At 42.8% G+C, this 19,297-nt stretch overlaps 1 protein-coding gene across 3 annotated transcripts in view; it reads left to right on the top strand.

Moving 5' to 3' along the window:
* The window catches only part of SNX14 (sorting nexin 14), a 67,892-nt gene extending 50,672 nt beyond the window's left edge, over positions 1–17,220 (top strand). For all 3 annotated transcript variants that reach the window (XM_060236687.1, XM_060236676.1, XM_060236696.1), the window contains 6 exons: positions 1,905–2,028; positions 3,104–3,268; positions 3,565–3,660; positions 5,994–6,085; positions 15,044–15,100; positions 17,021–17,220. In XM_060236687.1, the coding sequence (XP_060092670.1) occupies positions 1,905–2,028; positions 3,104–3,268; positions 3,565–3,660; positions 5,994–6,085; positions 15,044–15,100; positions 17,021–17,059 (573 nt within the window). In that variant the 3' untranslated portion in view covers positions 17,060–17,220. The remainder of the gene's footprint in view (positions 1–1,904; positions 2,029–3,103; positions 3,269–3,564; positions 3,661–5,993; positions 6,086–15,043; positions 15,101–17,020) is intronic.
* Positions 17,221–19,297: the final 2,077 nt, after the last annotated feature.

Here is a 19,297-nt window from a genome sequence, read left to right as displayed (position 1 = left end):
GAGGGTGGGTGTTTTGTCCAAATAGCCATATCCCAACAAGAATATTTGATCTATAAATTTCTTGGTCGGGGGGCAGGACGGGGTGGGTGGGCCAAGAAGTACAGGAGTCCAGATCATGCCTTATTTATTTCCTTCATTTATATTCCACCTTTCTCCCCATTGAGGACTAGTGTTCCCTGTAAGCTGAGTTAGGTGAGCTAGTTCACAGTTTGTTAGCCTCCGACTCAGACATTTTTGTCTTAGCTCAAGAAAAATGGCCCCAGAGCAAACTAAATTATGCAGTAGCTCACAACTTTAATGCCAATAGCTCACAAAGTAGGATTTTTGCTCATAAGACTCCACAGCTTAGAGAGAGCATTGGAAAGCAGTTTGCATTCTCCATTTTATGCTCATAACAACCTTGTGAGGTAGACTAGGCTGAGATTGTGTGACAGACCCAAGGCCACCCAGCAAGCTTTCTTGGCAAAGTGGAATTTGAACCTGGGTCTCCCAGATCCAACACATTTAACTACTACAGTGCAGCATTGGCCATAGCAAGGGTGCCAGTGGTGGCAGCTGTAGTCCAGAGTCCAGTATCTCCATTTGGTGATTGTGAGGCACATACTCAGCCTCCTTGGCAGATCACATTTTACTGTGAATCACCCCACCCCATGATTCAGTAGTCTCCTTGCCTATGCTGTTGGTGATGATCTCAGATTTGGCACAAATATAGGGAACAGATCAACCTGGTGTTGAAAGCTCTGCACTGGCTTGCCGTTCTCTTTCTGGGCACAATTCAGAATTCTGGTTCTTCTCTGTACAGCCCTAAATGTCCTGAGTCTGTGTTTCTTTCCTCCTCCTCCTTTGCATTTTTATGTGCATATTTGTATGTATGTGAATGTGTGTATTCGCACATATCAGGAAGTCATGTTGACTTCTGGTGACTGACCCCTACCGGGGGCTTGGAGGATATGCAGAGAGGTGGCTGAATAAAGCCTGTCCCTGCCTTCCTGGGTCTGGTATTCCAAGGAGGCCTCCCATCCAAGTACCTGCCAGAGTTGACCCTACTTAGCTTCCAAGATCTGATGAGATCAGGCTTGCCTGGGCTATTCAGGTCAGGGCTTTGAGGCTGTGTTTCTTGAAGGTGACTGCTTTCTTGCATACTGTCGAACCTGCCAGCTAAGATCTTCCTCACAAGTCATGCTCTCTTTGTCCCTTCCTTCATAAGTGATGTGGGTGGTGAATGGAGGCAGGGCTTTTTCAAAGTGGCCCCTCGTGTGTAAAATACCCTTCCATCACCTGGTGTCCATGCTACTTTATTTTAGGCATCAGGCAGAATCTTTTTTTTTTTTAAGGGTGGGATTGTAGCATCATTTTTATAGCCTGAGAACTGTGAGAGACTCATTTTAAGCTCCTCATTGTTTTGTTTTTATGCTCTGGCTGGGTTTTGTTAACTCTGGGTTTTTAATGCTGGAGTTTAATTAATAACTTACGATGCGTGATGTCTTTTATTCGGTCAGCTGCCTCAGATGGGTTCCTTAGAGAAATGCTCTAAAAATAACTGCCTTGTGTGCATTCTGGGAAACCACCAATGAGGATGCTCCTCAGTAAGTCTGTTCCATAACGCTGGGTCCACATACACTGTGTTACATGTTGAGGGAAAATCCTGACAGCTGACTATAACTTCTGCTCAAACTGCCACATTTTTTTTCTGCTAAGGAGAGGGCTTGATCCTTTTTTCTGCTTGGCTTATGCTATTTCACACTGGTTTCATACAGATATTGGGAGATTTATTACTGCTTAAGAAAGTTGCCACTCTGATTCAGTTAAAACCAATCATTTATATAGGGAATCCAATCTGGTGATAATGCTGCATTTCTGCTTGTTTTTAAAACTTGGTGGACTTTTTTGTTGTTTATTTTTAGCTTTTTAATGAACTGTACAAGAACAATGCAAACCGTGCTGAGAACTCAGAACGAAGACAAAATCAGAACTATTTTATGGAAATGATGACAGTGGAAGGAGCCTATGACTACTTAATGTACATTGGTGAGAAATCACTTCTATCTTTTCCAACATGATGCAAGGGTTCATGCAATTCTGGCTCTGTTGAATTTATGCATTAGATTAAAATGCTTTAGTATTTCAGCTTGAGGACCTGTTTATCTTGTATCTTTAACAAGATTGTTATGCAAATGAACTGTGGGATATGTGCCAACATCATAGAATTTTCAGTTCCTTGTTCAAAGTTACGCAAACTTTTCTGGTACAATGCCCATGCTGCATTTGCATGGGAATCAAAAGGCATTGTGAGAAAAATCATATTGCAATTGGAAGGCTCTTGTTCTTCAGTTGCCTTTGTCAGCCTGTCTGGGGGGGGAGGGGAATCTCAGCAGTGATACTTAGAGCATTCTCTGTCTTTATCCACTCTGACACACAAGTGAATGAAGGAGAGGAGGCAGGCTGTACTTTGTACTCCAGTAAGACAAGAAGGGCAAGTGGTGCGCCTGCATTTCTGTCCTCCTTTGAAAGGTGGGAACTGGAACTCAAACCAAAGCAAAGAAATAGCTTTCTTTATAACACTGCATGAGTTTGAGCTGCATTCTCTTAGGGTACACCTGCATGATTCTTCTCCCTCTGTACCCTTTCAGCAAGTCAAAGTACACAAATTAGATTTGATAGGGAGAACAAGAGAAATGAAACTGCAAAACAAGGAGGTCAAGTTTACTGCTCTAGCTAGTCACTGCAATTACCTGGCACTCGTACATAATGAAGCACAAAAGATAATCATTCAGGGAGATAACTCAAGACACAGGGAGGTAATCAGCATTTCCACGTAACACCCCCACAGTATTACCCAACAGCACGTGGCAGAATTCTAGCAGTCTCTGTTACTTAGAACATTCTGCCTCCGTATACAGAGACTGCATTTAGCCATCATGGCTAGCACATGTTGATAGACCTGTCTTCCATACCTGACAAATAAAATACATAAAACATGGGATCCTTGTTAATAATGTAAGTTTGGGAGAAGTTTTGAGACAGAAGTTACTCTGAAATTTAAATTATGTGCATTCAAACAAACTGTGTTCATATGGTAAATACATGCAACAAAACTTTGCAGGTAGAGTGGTCTTCCTTATTCCTGATTGGCTTCACCATATTATGATGGGAGGACGTATTCTCTTCAAAAACACCTTAGAAGCATACACAGACTATTATCTGCAGCATAAACTAGAAGAGCTCTTCCAAGAGCACCGTTTGGTGTCACTTATAACACTTTTGAGAGGTCAGTGTGAATTTGTGCTGTTACTGCATATTTTCAGTGCTGTGCTGAATTATTCCAAACTTAAACCCATTGAATTTGGTAAAATCCTGGACTAGATTGTACAATTTGAAAATGATCTATTGAGATAAAAAAAAAACCAGTTCTGCATCTTGGTGGATGGGGGCTTTTTAAAAAAAATGAGTTGTCACCTGATAAAGGATTTGAATCTTACCTTAGCCTGATTAAACATAGTCAAAATAATTAAAACAAAAGTATCTGTATTTATGCAGCTCTTATTAATTGATGTTTTATTTCAGATGCTGTGTTTTGTGAGAATTCTGAACCACGTTCCCTTCAAGATAAACAGAAACGGGCAAAGCAGACTTTTGAAGAAATGATGAAATACATTCCAGGTTCAGTGTTGATTGTGATATGACACAACTTATAAAGACTAGAAACTGTAAATAAAAATCAAGTTGATTGAATGGCCCATTTTCATATAAATGCTCTATGTATGTAATTTTCAAAGCATTGATTTTCAAAAGGAGCATAGTTATTGGAAACAGAGATGTGTTATTTTAATATTGGATGTCCTACAGTGCCATTCTCCCTTCTTAGTGTTGGCTGCTTCATGTTGACTCGCGGTGCTATTGGCCTCAATGTGAGCCTCTTCTCTTCCCAGCTCAGTTGCATGCCTGAGAATGATTCCCTCTGGGAGCCATGTGAACCTGAAAATACAAGTGCTGTGGACTAGGAGTAGGCAAAAAAGTGGTATTTTGGATATATTGAACCCCAAAAATATCAATATTACATTCCTGAAACCCAGTACCAGTTCAGATTCAGAAAATATTCAGGATTCCTGAATTTTTCAGGTCCAGTGGACCCAAGAAAAAACACAAGAGGATCAGCTGGGGTGGCAGGAGCTGAGAGTTGCATGTTGCCCCAGCCAATCCTGGGTGGGCTCCTTTTTGCAGGTCGGTTTAAAGTGGACTGCCCAACAGAGACACTCCCCTCCTCCATTGTTTCCAATGGGGGGGGGGAAGCCACAAGTGAACTCCAAAGAGTCAAGTTCACCCAAAAGGTGTTTAAAGAGACTGTAGTCCCTTTAAACACCCTTTACCTTCAGTCAAGCGGCAGTTCTGTAGATTCCTGAATAGGATTTTTTGGGTTGGCCATTTTCAGATAGCGAAATAAATACTGGGCTTTGTATCCAGCTGGAAAAATATCTGGAAAATACCAATACGCTATCTGCATTCAAAGGATCAGATAGTAGGTGATATCTGTCTGAGAACCTGGAGAACCACTGCCTGTCACAGTAGACCATGCTAACGTTGACGGAATAATGATCTGACTCATCAGAAAGTGGTTTTGTGTGTTAAATGCGGACCCTTTTGTGTAAGGCCTGTTCTCCAGGGAGTGTAGTTTGGGAATTACAGTCACACCTGCATTGGTGAATTGGACTTCAGGAAGTCCAAAAAATGAAGAAAAACATTGTATATTGTAAAATGGACTGTGAAATAATTTCAAATTAATGTGGAAATATTGTGATTTAAAATATTGTTTAAAATATTGTTTTCCATATATATTAGTTAAAGCTCTCACGGAATGTTCTCCTATATACCTTACTGGTCTCCAGGGAGAGCAGGTTATAAATTTCATACATAATAACAAATAATAAGGTAGATTGTAGTGAAAACTGTGCTCAACGGACTATACCTTTCCAGTACAAAAGAAACCACCATTTGAAACATACTTTCTTGCAATGTCTCAAACAAATATATTATGTCATAAATTACTTGTCCCACTTGCAACTTCAGTTTTAAAAAATGATAGATCTGAATTTAAGTTTAGGGTTAAAGATGAGTATAAGGTAAGCTAAAGGTCATGTAATGATTCCCTTTTTCTTGCCATCAAATCATTGCTGGCTTATGGCAACCTTGTAGGCTTTTTGAGAAGAGACATTCAGAGGTGGTTTGCCATTGCCTGCTTCTGCATAACCACTGCAGGACTTCCTTGGTGGTCTCTCTTATAAGTACTAACCAGGGCCAATCCTGCTTAGCTTCCAGAATGCTACAAGATTGAGCTAGTATGGGCTATCCATGTCAGGGTTTGCAATTTTACATGAGCTGAAAAATTACTCTGATGAACTTTATGCTCATACTTACAATGGTTTAACTTCATCCTTGTTGACAGAAATAATGAATTCATTGGGTGTGCCGATTAACGTCTGATTTATTGTATTTGAATAGATGTAGCTTCAGTTCCAAGAACAGAGGCATTTGTTGGTTCACAGACATTGAGGCATGCAGTCTGTTCTGGAAAGAGCAGTTTCTGTCAGAGCTGTCAGCCCCATCTACCTCACAGGATGTCTGTTGTGGGGAGGGGAAGGGAGGAGAGATTGTGAGCCGCTCTGAGGCTCCATCAGGTAGCGAAGGGTGGGGTATAAATCCAATTGCTGCTTCTTCTTCAGTCATTCCTACACATGGTCATCCTTTCACCTTGAGAGTTAACCTCCAGGATAATGTACAGAATACAGATTGTGCTTCCTGCTAAAGACAAGACTGTGTACTTAGGCTCTTTGCCATTCCGAAGTATCTGCCATGACTCAGTAGCTGGCAGCAACAGATTACTTTGTTGAACAAACAGCTTGATTATCTTAAAGCTCTGAGGATTTGAAGTACTAAGTTTGTATTCCCACCTCTTTTTGTTATGTGCTTAATTTGTTATGTGCTGACATTTTGTCCAGACTTGATAGGCAAATGTATTGGAGAAGAGGCCAAGTATGAAGGGATAAGACTTCTGTTCGATGGATTGCAGCAGCCAGTGCTTAACAAACAGGTATGAGCTTTTACAAAACACCCAGCTACTAATAGTGTTTCATCAAACCCTGTTCCTTCTCTCTTTCCTGTCCCAGAGCCATGATATTGGTGCCAGAATGAGTTAAAATAGACATGTAATTTGGGGTGGGGCTGTGTTAGACCATCAGCTAGGCTTGCAGAAGGTCCTGGGTTCATTCCTAAACATATCCAATAAGGATCAAGCAGTAGGTGATATGAAAGGCCTTTGCCTGAGACCCTGGAGAGCTGGTGCCAGTCTGAATAGACAGTACTGATTTTGATGGGCCTGATTCATATGTTCATAATTGTAACTGAATCAATACTAGCCATTCATGCTGTTCTTTTTTACCTTAACAATGCAGGCAAAGGAGAGTCACCACCAGAAGAGCACACAGCCACAATAGTTGTATTTGTTCTTGTGGAATGGAAGCAGTAGCAGGGAAGATTCACTTTGCTAGTTCAGAATTAACTGAGCTAGTTAATAGAACTTAAAGCAGTACTGGATGAGGGTTCTAGCCTTACCTCATCTTGGTTCATTGTTCAGTGCAGCATGTGGCAAAGTTAGATAGCCTCAGTTGCAAAAGATCCAACTAAAGAAAAACTTCTTAATGATTCCATCTACTAGTGTATGAACCTTTTTAAAAGGTTGATTTGCGAATCAGCTGGCTGGGTTGACATATATGATCTTCTTCGTGGTCTCTGTGCTTCACACTCATGGGATAAAGCGCCCGCGCCAATCCCCGAATCGGTACCTAAAAAGCCCGGGATTTTTTCGCGCTCTGCACCAGTGGACATGTGCAGGCTTCCCAGTACGCATGCTCACCGGTGCCAGCACAAGAATCCCGCCAGTTTCTTCCTTCTTGACCGCCACATTGAAAGGATCTGCTTTTGGCCGCTCTGGTCGGTGCCTGGTAATCTGTTGGATTTCCTCTTCTTAGCCTGTTTGTTGTTTTCCTATAGTAGTTATAGTTAATAGTTAATAGTTGTTGGAAAAAAAAGACTTTGTATTGGACTTTGCCCCTCAGGGCTTTATTTCCCCCTTCCCTTGTGGGCTCCGGCCCTATAGAAGGCATTGGGGGTTCTTCAAACGCTGCTTGAAGTGTGGAAGTAAAATTGCTCCCCCTGATGGTCGCTCCCTCTGCTTGTTATGCCTGGGCGAGGGACACCGTGTAGACTCATGCCTGCATTGTTCAAGGTTTTCGAAGCAAACTCGAAAAAATCGTGCGGCAAGGCTATCAGCGGCCTTAGTCAAGTCGGCTCTCTGCCTGCCTAAAATGGCTGCAGATCAATCGGCATCGATGGGGGATGCTGCTCAGGCTCTGGCTTCAACGTCGGTCAACCCATCGTCACCAGAGCGGGGCCGACCCACGAAATGACCCTCTGAAGGGTCAGTGGCGCCCACACCATAGAAGAAACGTCAGGACGAGTCGGGGACCCAATCGTCCCTCCCAAAGAAGCTTAAATCGAAGGAGAAGAAGAAGAAGGACAGACTTTCTTGCACTCCTTCTCGGGGTGTCTCGATGGAGTCATGTCAGCGCAAGTCGCTCCACCTCGAAAGATCTTGGCGTCTCCTAGTCCGCGAAATCCGTTGGTACTGAGGAGCCGCGGCTCACAGCCGCTCCATTTTTCTGGATCGGAGCAGGAAATAGACCTAACTTAGCGGACCCACTCTTCCAGGTCGGGGCCGCGTCGTCAAAGCAACAGTGGTTCGGTATCGGAAGTCGAGGCTTCAGCGCTGAATGAACATCTAGCACCATTGCCACCTATTACAGGATAGAAAGAGCTCCAACTGAGTACTGTGATGCGTTGCTTCCCTCCTCCTCTATTGTGGGACCAACGCCAGTGGCCTTGCTCATACGGACCATACTCGTATTCATTGCCATACCCACGGTACCCTCTCCGTGAGTTCCCGGAATGGGATCAGCGGTCGGAAGCTTCTTTCTCGAGGCTTTCGCATCAATCGGCCATTCAGCATGCACCTTCGGCATCGGTGTCAATTCCTCCTGAAAGACGCAGAGAGCTGTCTGGGGACCAGCAAGTTCATCCATCGGTATCGCTCCGTTCACCCGAACGTGCTTCAACCCCAGTTTTATCTGAGCACTCTGCTAGGAGAGAGTCGTCGACATCGGACTCTGAGGTCGTTACTGATGATCCGGACAGAACAGCGGAACCTTCTCCAGATTCTCATATTGCTGAGGACCTTCCCATATCACTATCGGAAGATCTCAAGTCTTTTTTTAATTGGTTTTTTTATAAATACAATTTTATTTGGTAACATATGGTAACAAATTATATTTCTTGCATCATTAATAACTTCTTTTATCTATCCCGTATATTACTTTTCACCCACCCCTCCCCTCGTTACTTGACCCCCGCCAGTGTTATTTACTTAAAATACTAATATTTAAAGGTACCCTTAACTAACAAAAACAAAAATTAATATTCTTTTTTTTCCTAAAACTTAAATCATTATCAAAAGTTGTCCAATGTCCTTTTATTTTCCACTCTTTTTCTACATATCTTCTGAACTTTTTTCACTCCATCTTAAAAACTTCTAAATCATAGTCTCTTAAATCATAGTCTCTTGTTAATTTGTCCATTTCACTCCATGTCATAACTTTTACAATCCAATCCCATTTCTCTAGCATTTTTTCTTGCTTCCACAACTGCACATATAATGTCCTAGCAGCTGAAAGCAAGTACCAAATTACAGTTCTATCTTCTTTTGGAAATTTTTCCATTTGTAATCCCAACAGAAAAGTCTCTGCAACTTTCTTAAATTCATATACCAAGATCTTAGAAATTTCTTGTTGAATCATCTGCCAATACTTTTTTGCTCTTTCACAAGTCCACCACATATGGTAGAAAGAACCTTCATGTTTTTTACATTTCCAACTTCTGTCTGGCATCTTGTTGTTCATCTTTGCCAATTTTTTAGGAGTCTTATACCATCTATACATCATTTTAAAACAGTTCTCTTTAATCAAAGATTTCAGGTTTTCACGGCTGGTAACATCATTAGGGTTTGTAGAGTCTTTTGGGATCAAGTGCCGTGTTCTACTGGAGAAAGTTTTCCTTCCAGACGTTTCGTTCTCAGCTGCGGAAGTTGAGTATTAAAGTTCTTTTTAATACTATGACACGTCGAAAGCTTCATAGAATTCTTCCATAAATATTCCCAAGTTTCCATCTGTATTTCTTTATTTACATTAATTGCCCATTTAATCATTTGAGATTTCACTACTTCATCCTCCGTAGACCATATTTTTGAAATTAATTTTTCATTGTCTCCAAGTAGAACCTTTTCCATTTCTGTTTGTTCTTTTCTTATTCCTTCAGTTTTGATATCATTATCCACCAAACTCTATTTGTTGCATTTGGAACCAATCATATTTATTATTCAGCTCTTCAGCAGTTTTCAATTCTATTTTGCCACCTTGTATTTTTAATAATTGATTATATGACAACCACTTTTCTTCACCTATCTCAGCTGTTATCTTTATTACTTCAGCTGGCACTATCCATAACGGTGTTCTCTCATCTCCATATTTCTTATATTTCATCCATGTATTTAGCAAATTATTTCTTATATAATGGTGAGAGAAAAAACCGTCCATCTTCTTTTTTCTATAATACATGTCTACGTAACAGCCAAATTTATTTCCATGACCTTCCAGCGCTAAGAGTTTTTTATTTAACAGCATTATCCATTCTTTTATCCACACTAAACAGACTGCTTCCTGATATAATTTTAAGTTTGGTAATTGAAATCCACCTCTTTCTTTTGCATCTGTCAAAATTTTCATTTTAATCCTTTGTTTCTTCCCGGCCCACACAAATTCTAAAATTTTTCTTCGCCATTTATCAAATTGTTTACTATTTGTCACAATAGGAATAGTTTGAAACAAATACATTATTCTTGGTAGAATATTCATTTTAATTGCAGCTATTCTACCCAGCAATGACAAATTAAGTTTATTCCATTTTAACATATCTTCATCCATTTTACGCCATAGCTTCTCATAGTTATTTTTAAACAAATCAATATTCTTCATTGTTATCTCCACTCCACACCCAAATATTTTACCTTGAAGGTAACTTCACAACCTGTCAGTCTCTGTAAGGCCTGTTGCTTATTTGTTTGCATATTTTTACATAAAAAATTTTGATTTTTCTTTGTTAATAACAGCAAAGGTGTAACTTGTATAGGATTTTCATTTATGAACAATATATCATCTGCAAATGCTCTGTATTTGTAAGTAAATCCTTTTATTTTTAATCCTTCTATTTCTTTATCTTCTTGAATCTGCATCAATAATATTTCAAGAGTCATTATAAACAACAATGGGGAAAGCAGACAGCCTTGTCTTGTACCTTTGCTAATTATCATATCTTCTGTAAGATCTGCGTTTATACATAGCCTTGCACATTGTTCAGTATATATTGCTTTTATCATTCTTATAAATCTTTCTCCTAACTTCATTTTCTCCATTACTGCAAACATAAAGTCCCAATTTAAATTATCAAGGAAGATCTCGAGTCTTATGGGGACCTCGTGAAGTGAATGGCACAGTCTCTCTCCCTGCCAGTAGTCCATCTACAACCAGTCGTCGATGATACCGTCTTCAACATTATGCAGAGGAATTCATCGACGGCTGTGGCCCTTCCAGTGACAAAGTTATTCTACAGGCTGTGAAGGAGCCTTGGACAAAGCCGGCGTCCATATCAATCTCGACATGTCGCCTGGGCCATATGTACCGTGTTCAGGAGGCTGATGCTGAGTTTTTGTTTTCCCACCCCAAACCCAACTCAGTGGTGGTTTCGTCATCCTCAAGAGCGCGTAAGACCCATTCTTCCCCACCTGATAAAGAGGGCAATAAAATTGACAATGCAGACAGTCGATTCTACTCAGCAGGAGTTTTGGGAGTGAAGATCTCAAACTACGCTGCTTGTATGGCTCGTTACCAGTATGCGGTTTGGGAGCAGCTCGCACCATTGATGTCATTCCTGAGTGACGAGAAGCGTGCTTCACTGAAGAAGCTGCAAAAGGAGGGCTTTGCCATGGCCAAACAACAGCTGGCTGCGTCAAAGCACATGGTGGATGTCTCTGCAAAGACCCTCACTTCTGCAGTCTCCCTGCGCCGTCACTCTTGGCTACGGTCTACAGCTCTCCAGCCTGACACCAGGGCCTATGTTGAAGATCTTCCCTTCAAGGGTGAGGGTCTTTTTAGTTCCACCACTGACAGTGTCCTTCAAGAGATGGACAAAAGTATAAAGACCTCAAAGAACCTTGGTGTTCCTGCATCCACTAGAGCTGGCAAGCCTAAGCAGTGCACAAATCTTGGCCCAAGAGGCCTTATCAGAAATTTTCCCTGGACCAACCATGGAGACCTCGCTCTTCACAGCCGGAGAATAGATCTCCTTATAGGGGAAATAATAAGTCAAGGTTTGCCTTAGGTTCTGCAAACACCAGCAAATCTAAGGGCTCTCGCCAGCAAAAACAGGGCCTTTGACTTTTCTGCTGCACACATCGCCGCCCCTCTTTCTTCTCACATCTGCCTCCATCACCATCTACCGGCTTGGGAGTCCAACACAGACAGATGGGTTCTCTCCATCATTGCAGAAGGCTACAAGATAGACTTTGTTCAGGTTCCGACTCAGTCAGTGATTGTTACAACACCTCCTCCCCCCCCCCCCCCTCTGCTAGAGGAAGTCAGCAACCTCTTGCAGAAACAAGCCATAGAACCGATTCCAGTAACAGCCAGAACGGGGGGCTTCTATTCTTGTTATTTCCTGGTCCCCAAACGGGATTGGGGATTGAGACCAATCATGGACCGTCATAATTTGAACAAGTTTATGTGTACCAGAAGTTCAGGATGTCCACTCTGCAAACAGTCCTTCCCCTCATCAACCAAGGGGATTGGATGGCAACGTTGGATCTCAAGGATGCCTACTTCCATGTCAGCATCCATCCATCTTACAGGCACTTCCTCCGGTTTGCAATAGGCTCCAACCATTTCCAGTTCAAAGCCCTCCCATTCGGCCTGTGCACTGCACCATTGGTGTTTACCAAGATGATGAGTGTTGTAGTCGCACATCTTCAGCTCCAGGGCATAGTCGTTTTTCCGTATATCGACGACTGGCTCCTTGTGGCGGATTCGGAAGAGCGTTTATCCGGCCATACTGCAACACCTTAGGTCTGCAGGTCAACATGAAAAAGTCCCATCTCATACCATCAAGGACAGTTCAGTTTATAGGGGCTCTGCTGGACACAAACCTTCATCATGCTTTTCTGCCTCAGCAGAGAGCAATGGACATTTTCAATCTCATCCATCTTTTTTGAAGCTGGAAATGGGGCACAGCACAACAGCTGCAGTGGATGCTGGGGCTGATGGCGGCGACTACCAGTGTGCCGTTGTTTGCGAAATTGCACTAGAGGGCTTCAACTTTGGTTCATCAGAAAGTTTCAGCCTTTACAGGACTCACCTCGAAAGAGGTTCATAATTCCATCACTGATCCTTTGGGCCATGGAATGGTAGACATCCAGAGACAACATCTGTCAGGGAGCTCCCTTCCATTTGCCTGTGACGACAGTTACGATCACCACAGATGCGTCTTTATGGGGTTGGGGTGCTCACATGGACTCTGTGTGTGTTAGGACCTTGGCCTCCACAACTGACACTTTGTCACATAAACTATCTCAAACTGTTGGCAATTCATTTCACCCTTCGGTCTTTCCATCCTCTGGTGGCGGGGAAGGCTGTGGCCCTGTTGACGGACAACACTACAGCCCTTTGTTATGTCAACAGGCAGGGCGGAACAGTCTCTCGACGGCTCTGTGCGCTAGCAATAGAACTGTGGATGGAGTGCCTAAAGCATGGCATCTATGTGAAGGCTGCGCACCCTCCAGGAGTTCTCAATCTGCAGGCGGATTCATTGAGCAGAGGAGCAGCATCTCCACACGAATGGGAGATGCAATGGCGCTTCCTTCAACCTGTTTTCCAGTTCTGGGCATATTCTCAGGTGGATGTTTTTGCCACAGCACGGAATCGGAAGTGTCCCCTTTTCTGCACCAGGGGAGGATCGGACCCAGAGTCTTTGGGAAACGGCCTGATGTTCCCGTGGAACAATCGGTTCCTGTATCTGTTCCCGCCTCTTCCGCTGCTGATGAAAGTTGTCAACAAAATAGCGAGAGAGAAACCAAAGTGCATTCTAGTCACACCGTGGTGGCCTAGGCAGAACTGGTTCCCGATCTTGCTTCGTTTTGCAAGGGGAGGTTTTTTATCAGTTTCCGGCAGAACCGAACCTTCTGTCGGCCCAGGAAGGACAAGTGTTCCATCACAACGTACCTCACCTGAAGCTGACGGCGTGGTTCATCGACCCTGCAAATTATCGAGCAGAGTCCAGCATGTCTTTCTAAATAGTAGAAAGTTGTCTACCCCCACTTCCTATGATAGGAAGTGGGGGAAGTTACTTCGCTTTTTGACCGACACTACAGTCTCACCCCAACGGGTGGGCCTACCGGTGATTTTCGAATTTTTGTTGTCCTTGGTGGATGCTGGACTTTCCTTTTCTTCTATTAAAGTTTATTTATCAGCAATATCATCGTACCATGAATCTGTTGAGGGGCATTCAGTTTTTGCTCATCCTCATTCGAAACAGTTCATGAAAGGACTGGTCAGGTTGCATCCTCCATCTTGATCACCTCCACAGTTGTGGGATTTGCCATTAGTATTGGATAAGTTGACTAGGCGTCCCTTTGAACCTGTGGCAACCTGTTCCCTACAGCTTCTGACCTGGAAGACTGCATTTTTGGTGGCAATCACGTCAGCACGCCGTGTAGGGAAACTCATGGCTATGCGTTGTGACCACCCATATTTAGTTTTTCATGAGTCCGGAGTATCATTGGCTCCTGATGTTTCGTTTCTCCCTAAGGTGGTTTCCCAGTTTCACCTTAAGTTGGATGTTTGGCTACCCATGTTTTATCCCACACCTTCCTCGGACAAGGAACATCGGTGGCACACTTTAGATGTTAAGCGTGCGTTACTTTTTATTTGAGTCGTTCTAAGAGCTTTCATCAGGACTAGCATTTTTTTTATTTCTTATGCTGCTCCTAGATTGGGTTCAAAAATTTCATCTCAGAGGCTTTCGAAGTGGCTTACTGAGACTATTAAACTGTGCTACTTGCTGGCGAAGAAGCCGTTGCCTGGACCCATTCGTGGACACTCTACTAGAGTGGCGATGTCGGTGGCATTCCTGAAGGGTGTTTCCTTGATGGATGTGTGCAAAGCTGCCACCTGGTCCTCTCTGCATGCTTTCATGAAGCACTGCACTCTGGACGTGCATGCTCATCAGAGGACTCGTCTGGGAGCTGTGGTGCTGCAAGCTGTTTCTTCTGGTTGACCGTCTTCCCGCCTCCAGGTATGTCTGGCTTGCTAATCTCCCATGAGTGTGAAGCACAGAGACCACGAAGTAGACAGGTTGCTTACCTGTAACTGTAGATCTTCGAGTGGTCATCTGTGCATCATCACACTACCCGCCCTCCTTCCCCACTGCTGACGGTCTCCCTATGGTAGGGGCTTCCAGCGCTCAGGAAGGAACTGGTGGGATCCTTGCGCTGGTGCCGGTGAGCATGCGTACTGGGACACCTGCGCATGCCCACTGGTGCAGAGTGCGAAAAAAATCCCTGGCTTTTTAGGTACCAATTCGGGGATCGGTGCGGGCGCTCTATCCCATGAGTGTGAATGCACAGATGACCACTCAAAGATCTACAGTTACAGGTAAGCAACCTGTCTTTCTGTCTGACTACATTTTTCCATCTAGCTTGCCAGCTATTTACGTAATCTGGTATTCCTTTTCCTTGCTGGAGATCATAGTAGTTATTCCAGGCTGCCTCACTAGTGATGTGGAGGTTGTATTTACAAATTTGTTTAAAAAATTAACTTCTCCTTGAATCTTTTAGCTGACTTATGTCCTGCTGGATATTGGGATACAGGAACTCTTTCCAGAGCTCAGTTCGGTAGGTCATGACGAAAAAAATACCCTTATGTTCTAATTTGTGTGATTGCAGATGTATTTTATCAACAGGTGCAGATAAAGCTACTGCATTTCATGGATGGATATAGTTTAACTGCTAAAAATTCCCTACTCAACAAATTGAAAGATTTGAACATCTTTAGAAGCAAGCTCTAAATGGTTTTGTTCTTTGAATTTTGTCTTCCTTTATAGTTTTAATGTATCTATATGTTAATTAGATACATATAATTCTGCTCTTTCTGGAGAAATCCTTTGCTACCAGCTGATTTAGGGGGTTATTCTGAAGGTGTCATGACTTAGCACCTCGGAATATGGGGTTTCCATTTGCAGTAGTTACGGTTCATAGAGTGCAATAGACCAGTTTTTGCCTAATTACTACTGGTCATTTTGACATGCTGTGACAGTGATCACTGCTTACTTGTGCCTTACGGTGTTCTTCCTGTTCCCATTTTATCCTTACAACAATCCTATAAGCTAGGTTGGACTGTTTATATGCCTGGCCCAAGGTCACCTAACAAGCTTTCTTGGCAGAATCAATCTTCCAGATCCTAGTTCAACCTATACCCCGTTATAGCTCAGATGGAGCAGTGTATACAGACAACTTCCTTTGTGCTTATATTGATCCTCAAACCTGACTTTTAATAATTTTTAATAATCTTCTGATTATTATTTTCTATTACAAACCTTCCTTCCAATTTTTTTCCTTCGGCTAAAATGTTGACTAAAAGTCATTATCAAAATGATTTTTTTCCCACTTCCTTTCAGCTGTGGTCCCCAAAATGCTTCTTTTGGGAAGTTGATGGACCTTCAAGTATAACATGAGATGTGAAATGATGACAAAGGAAAGGGGGGGAAATCACATATAAACGTACACCCACACACCCCTTTTCTGTACAGAGAAGTCAACTTTGTGTCTAACTCATAGATCAAGCCTCGTTTGCTGTGATGCTTAATCAGCAGGTTTGGAGCAATTCATTTTAAATATTGCAACTTCTCATTAGCCTAAGGTGACTTATAAACATGATCAAAGATCAGAACACACAGTAAAAACAAGGTACTGCAATTCAGTAAAAGCCGCCAAGGTCCAAGTTAAAATTTATTTTTTTATTGTTAGCAAATCATGCTTAGCTCAGTGTTCACCTCTGGAACCAGAACATTCAATGAATATGTTTAATGACACATAATGATCAAGGAAAATCAGAAGGAGTTGAGTTCTCAAAATTTAGCAATTCACAACAAAAAATCAGGAAGTGCATATACCTGCCAAAGGTATCTCAAGCAATATATGCAATTTCTAAATTCTTAATAAAATTTTTACAGAATGCAGCAGCAATAACATTAAACTAGGGTGAATTGTAGGAACATCGCTCCAGTTTGCTCCAGTCTTGTTCCATCTGTACTGGCACCCAGGTTGCTTCCAGTTCTGGGTGCTGCTGTTGACTTTTAAAGCCCTATGCAGATTGGGACCAGCATACCTTAAGGAGCACCAACTCCTATATGACCTAATCCACCATTACAAGTATTATTGAGGGCCCTGCATTAGGTTCTCCCATAAGCTGAAGCTTTATGGGTAGCACCGAAACTCTGGAATTCCCTCCCCAGGGAAATTGTCTTTCTTGGTCATTGTCTTCCACTGAGTGAAAATCTTTTTGTTTAGTTTATTATTCCCACCTGTTTGTTTTTAATTGTATATGTGTGTGTGTGCTTATAAAATGGATGTGTATTTGTACTGTTTATAATGTTTCACTGTCTGCTGCATTGAGGTAGAAAGGTGAGATAGCAAGGTTTTAAATAAATAAAACTAATCACTAAAGGTTTACCTATTGATACGAGTACAATACATTTTCACAATTTGAGTGAATTAAATCACAGGTCTTTTCTCTCCGACTGCTGTTTCCAATAGGTTCAAAAGGATGCTCCTTCTTTACCATCATGGATGTAAGCAGCAGGATGTGGAAATACCAGTGTTTTCGTGATGGATGTTCATGTGCTGATTGAATTGACAAGGTCATCTGTTGTTTAGTCTTGTATATTTGCTTGTAAATATAATGAACTTCAGAATGTCTTTACCCAAGGAAGATTAAAGTTTTATTACTGACTGAATTTCATTAAGTCTCTGTTGTCTTTTCTCAGTAAAGTATGGTAACTTCCATGATTCAAGCTAAAACTTTAAAAATGAGACTGTGATATGGAAGGTTTTTTCCCTGTCAATTGACGATCCCTATGAAAGATCAAAAATGAAAGTACTGTTGACATTGACTTAACTGTACACTGCATCCCCAGCTTTTAAATTTCTGCATCTTCTCCAGACATGGCCTCTTCATTCTCAGTTCCATCATGATGACTAAACTTGTTATTGGCCTTCAAGATTTTATTAATAAAAATTAATTAAATCCACATAATTTGGCTCTCTGAGCAACTTGACATAATACAGATGCTTAAATATATAGAAATATGCCACTTCCTTTCCATTTCTATTATACACTTGCTCTTTGGATTCTGCCTTGCCATTTCTGTTACATGTTTTTTCTCCAGTTTCACTGCTGCTTGGTTTGGTTGGACTTCCTCATCAATTGGAGTAGAAATTGTATCATTTGAATTTTATTATTGCATCCAAGAGCCCACATGAATTTTGTGAAATTCTCTTATTGTGCTCCTGAGCCTGTTTCCCTCAGAAATATCTCCCTCAAATAAAATTAACTTGAAGTCTTGACACACTAGTTCCCTTATTTACATTTTAGTTTTAGTGTGAAAAACCAGAGTACTTTCTCATAAAAACTGCTTTGTTAAAATAGTGTGATGCAGTTTTAATGTTGCCCTGCTTGAGCTCTTGAGAGCCTGAGAGAAGGGCTTTAAAGGTAATGACCAGCACTTTGTACTGGACCCGGTACGTAATCGGCAGCCAGTGCAGTTCGCGTAGTCCCAGCCGTATATGCTCCCACCTCGGGAGTCCTAGCAACAGCCTGGCTGCCGCGTTCTGCACTAGCTGCAGCCTCCGGGTTCGCCACAAAGGCAGCCCCATGTAGAGGGCATTACAGTAGTCCAATCTTGAGGTGACCATCGCGTGGATCACTGTTGCAAGGTCCCGACGCTCTAGGAAAGGGGCCAACTGCCTCGCCCGCCTCAGATGGAAGAATGCTGACTTGGCAGTGGCTGCTATCTGGGCCTCCATTGATAATGAAGGCTCCAGTAAGACACCCAAGCTCTTTACCTGGTGCGCTGCTTTCAATGGCGCACCATCGAAGGCCGGGAGAGATATTTCCTTCCCCAGAGCGCCGCGACCCACACAATGGACCTCTGTCTTCGTCGGGTTCAGCTTCAGCCCACTCAGCCTAAGCCACATTGGGACAGCCTGCAAAGCCTGATCCAGATTCCCTGGGACGGAGTCGGGCCGGCTGTCCATTAGCAGATAGAGCTGGGTGTCAACTGCATATTGATGGCAACCCAGCCCAAACCTCTGGGCAAGGGGGCGCATATAGATGTTGAATAACATCGGGGAGAGAACTGCTCCCTGAGGCACCCCACAATCTAGTGTGCGCCTCTGGGACCGCTCGCCCCCAATCGCCACCCTTTGTCCCCAGCCCATGAGGAAGGAGGAAAGCCATTGTAAGGCCAACCCCCTAACCCCTATGTCGGCGAGGCAGCGGGTCAGTAGCTGATGGTCGACTGTATCAAATGCCGCCAACAGGTCTAACAGCATCAGCACCGCAACGCCACCTCGATCCAGTTGCCGCTGGAGGTCATCTTATCCCCCATACTAGTTAGCACCAATATGAAACCACGGGGAGAGGTCATCAAGAGGCTTGGGCTGTGGTGTTACCAATATACAAATGATATCCAGCTCCACTTTTCATTGCCACCTAATTCTGAGGATGCTACTGACATTCTGAACCAGTGCTTGATGTCAGTAATGGGCTGGATAAGGGTGAACATGAAACTTAATTGTGACAAAATAGGTCCTCTGGGTTAGTAGAAAGGCAGACCAGGGACCTGAGATGTTTTGTATGAGGTTATACTCCCCTTGAAAGCCCGGCTCACAGCTTGGGAGTGCTGCTTGACATTGCAATCACCTTAGAAACCAGGTAGCTGCGGTCACCTTGTGTGCTTTTGTCCAACTTCAGCAGGTGTATCAGCTGTGCCCATCTGGTTGTTGGATCTAGCCACAGTCATCCATGCCTTA

The sequence above is a fragment of the Heteronotia binoei genome, chromosome 1 (genome assembly GCF_032191835.1).
Source record: "Heteronotia binoei isolate CCM8104 ecotype False Entrance Well chromosome 1, APGP_CSIRO_Hbin_v1, whole genome shotgun sequence".
NCBI classification, from domain to species: Eukaryota; Metazoa; Chordata; class Lepidosauria; order Squamata; family Gekkonidae; genus Heteronotia; species Heteronotia binoei.
The sequence above is the reverse complement of the archived record's forward strand: the minus strand, read 5'-3'. Positions and strand labels throughout refer to the sequence as shown.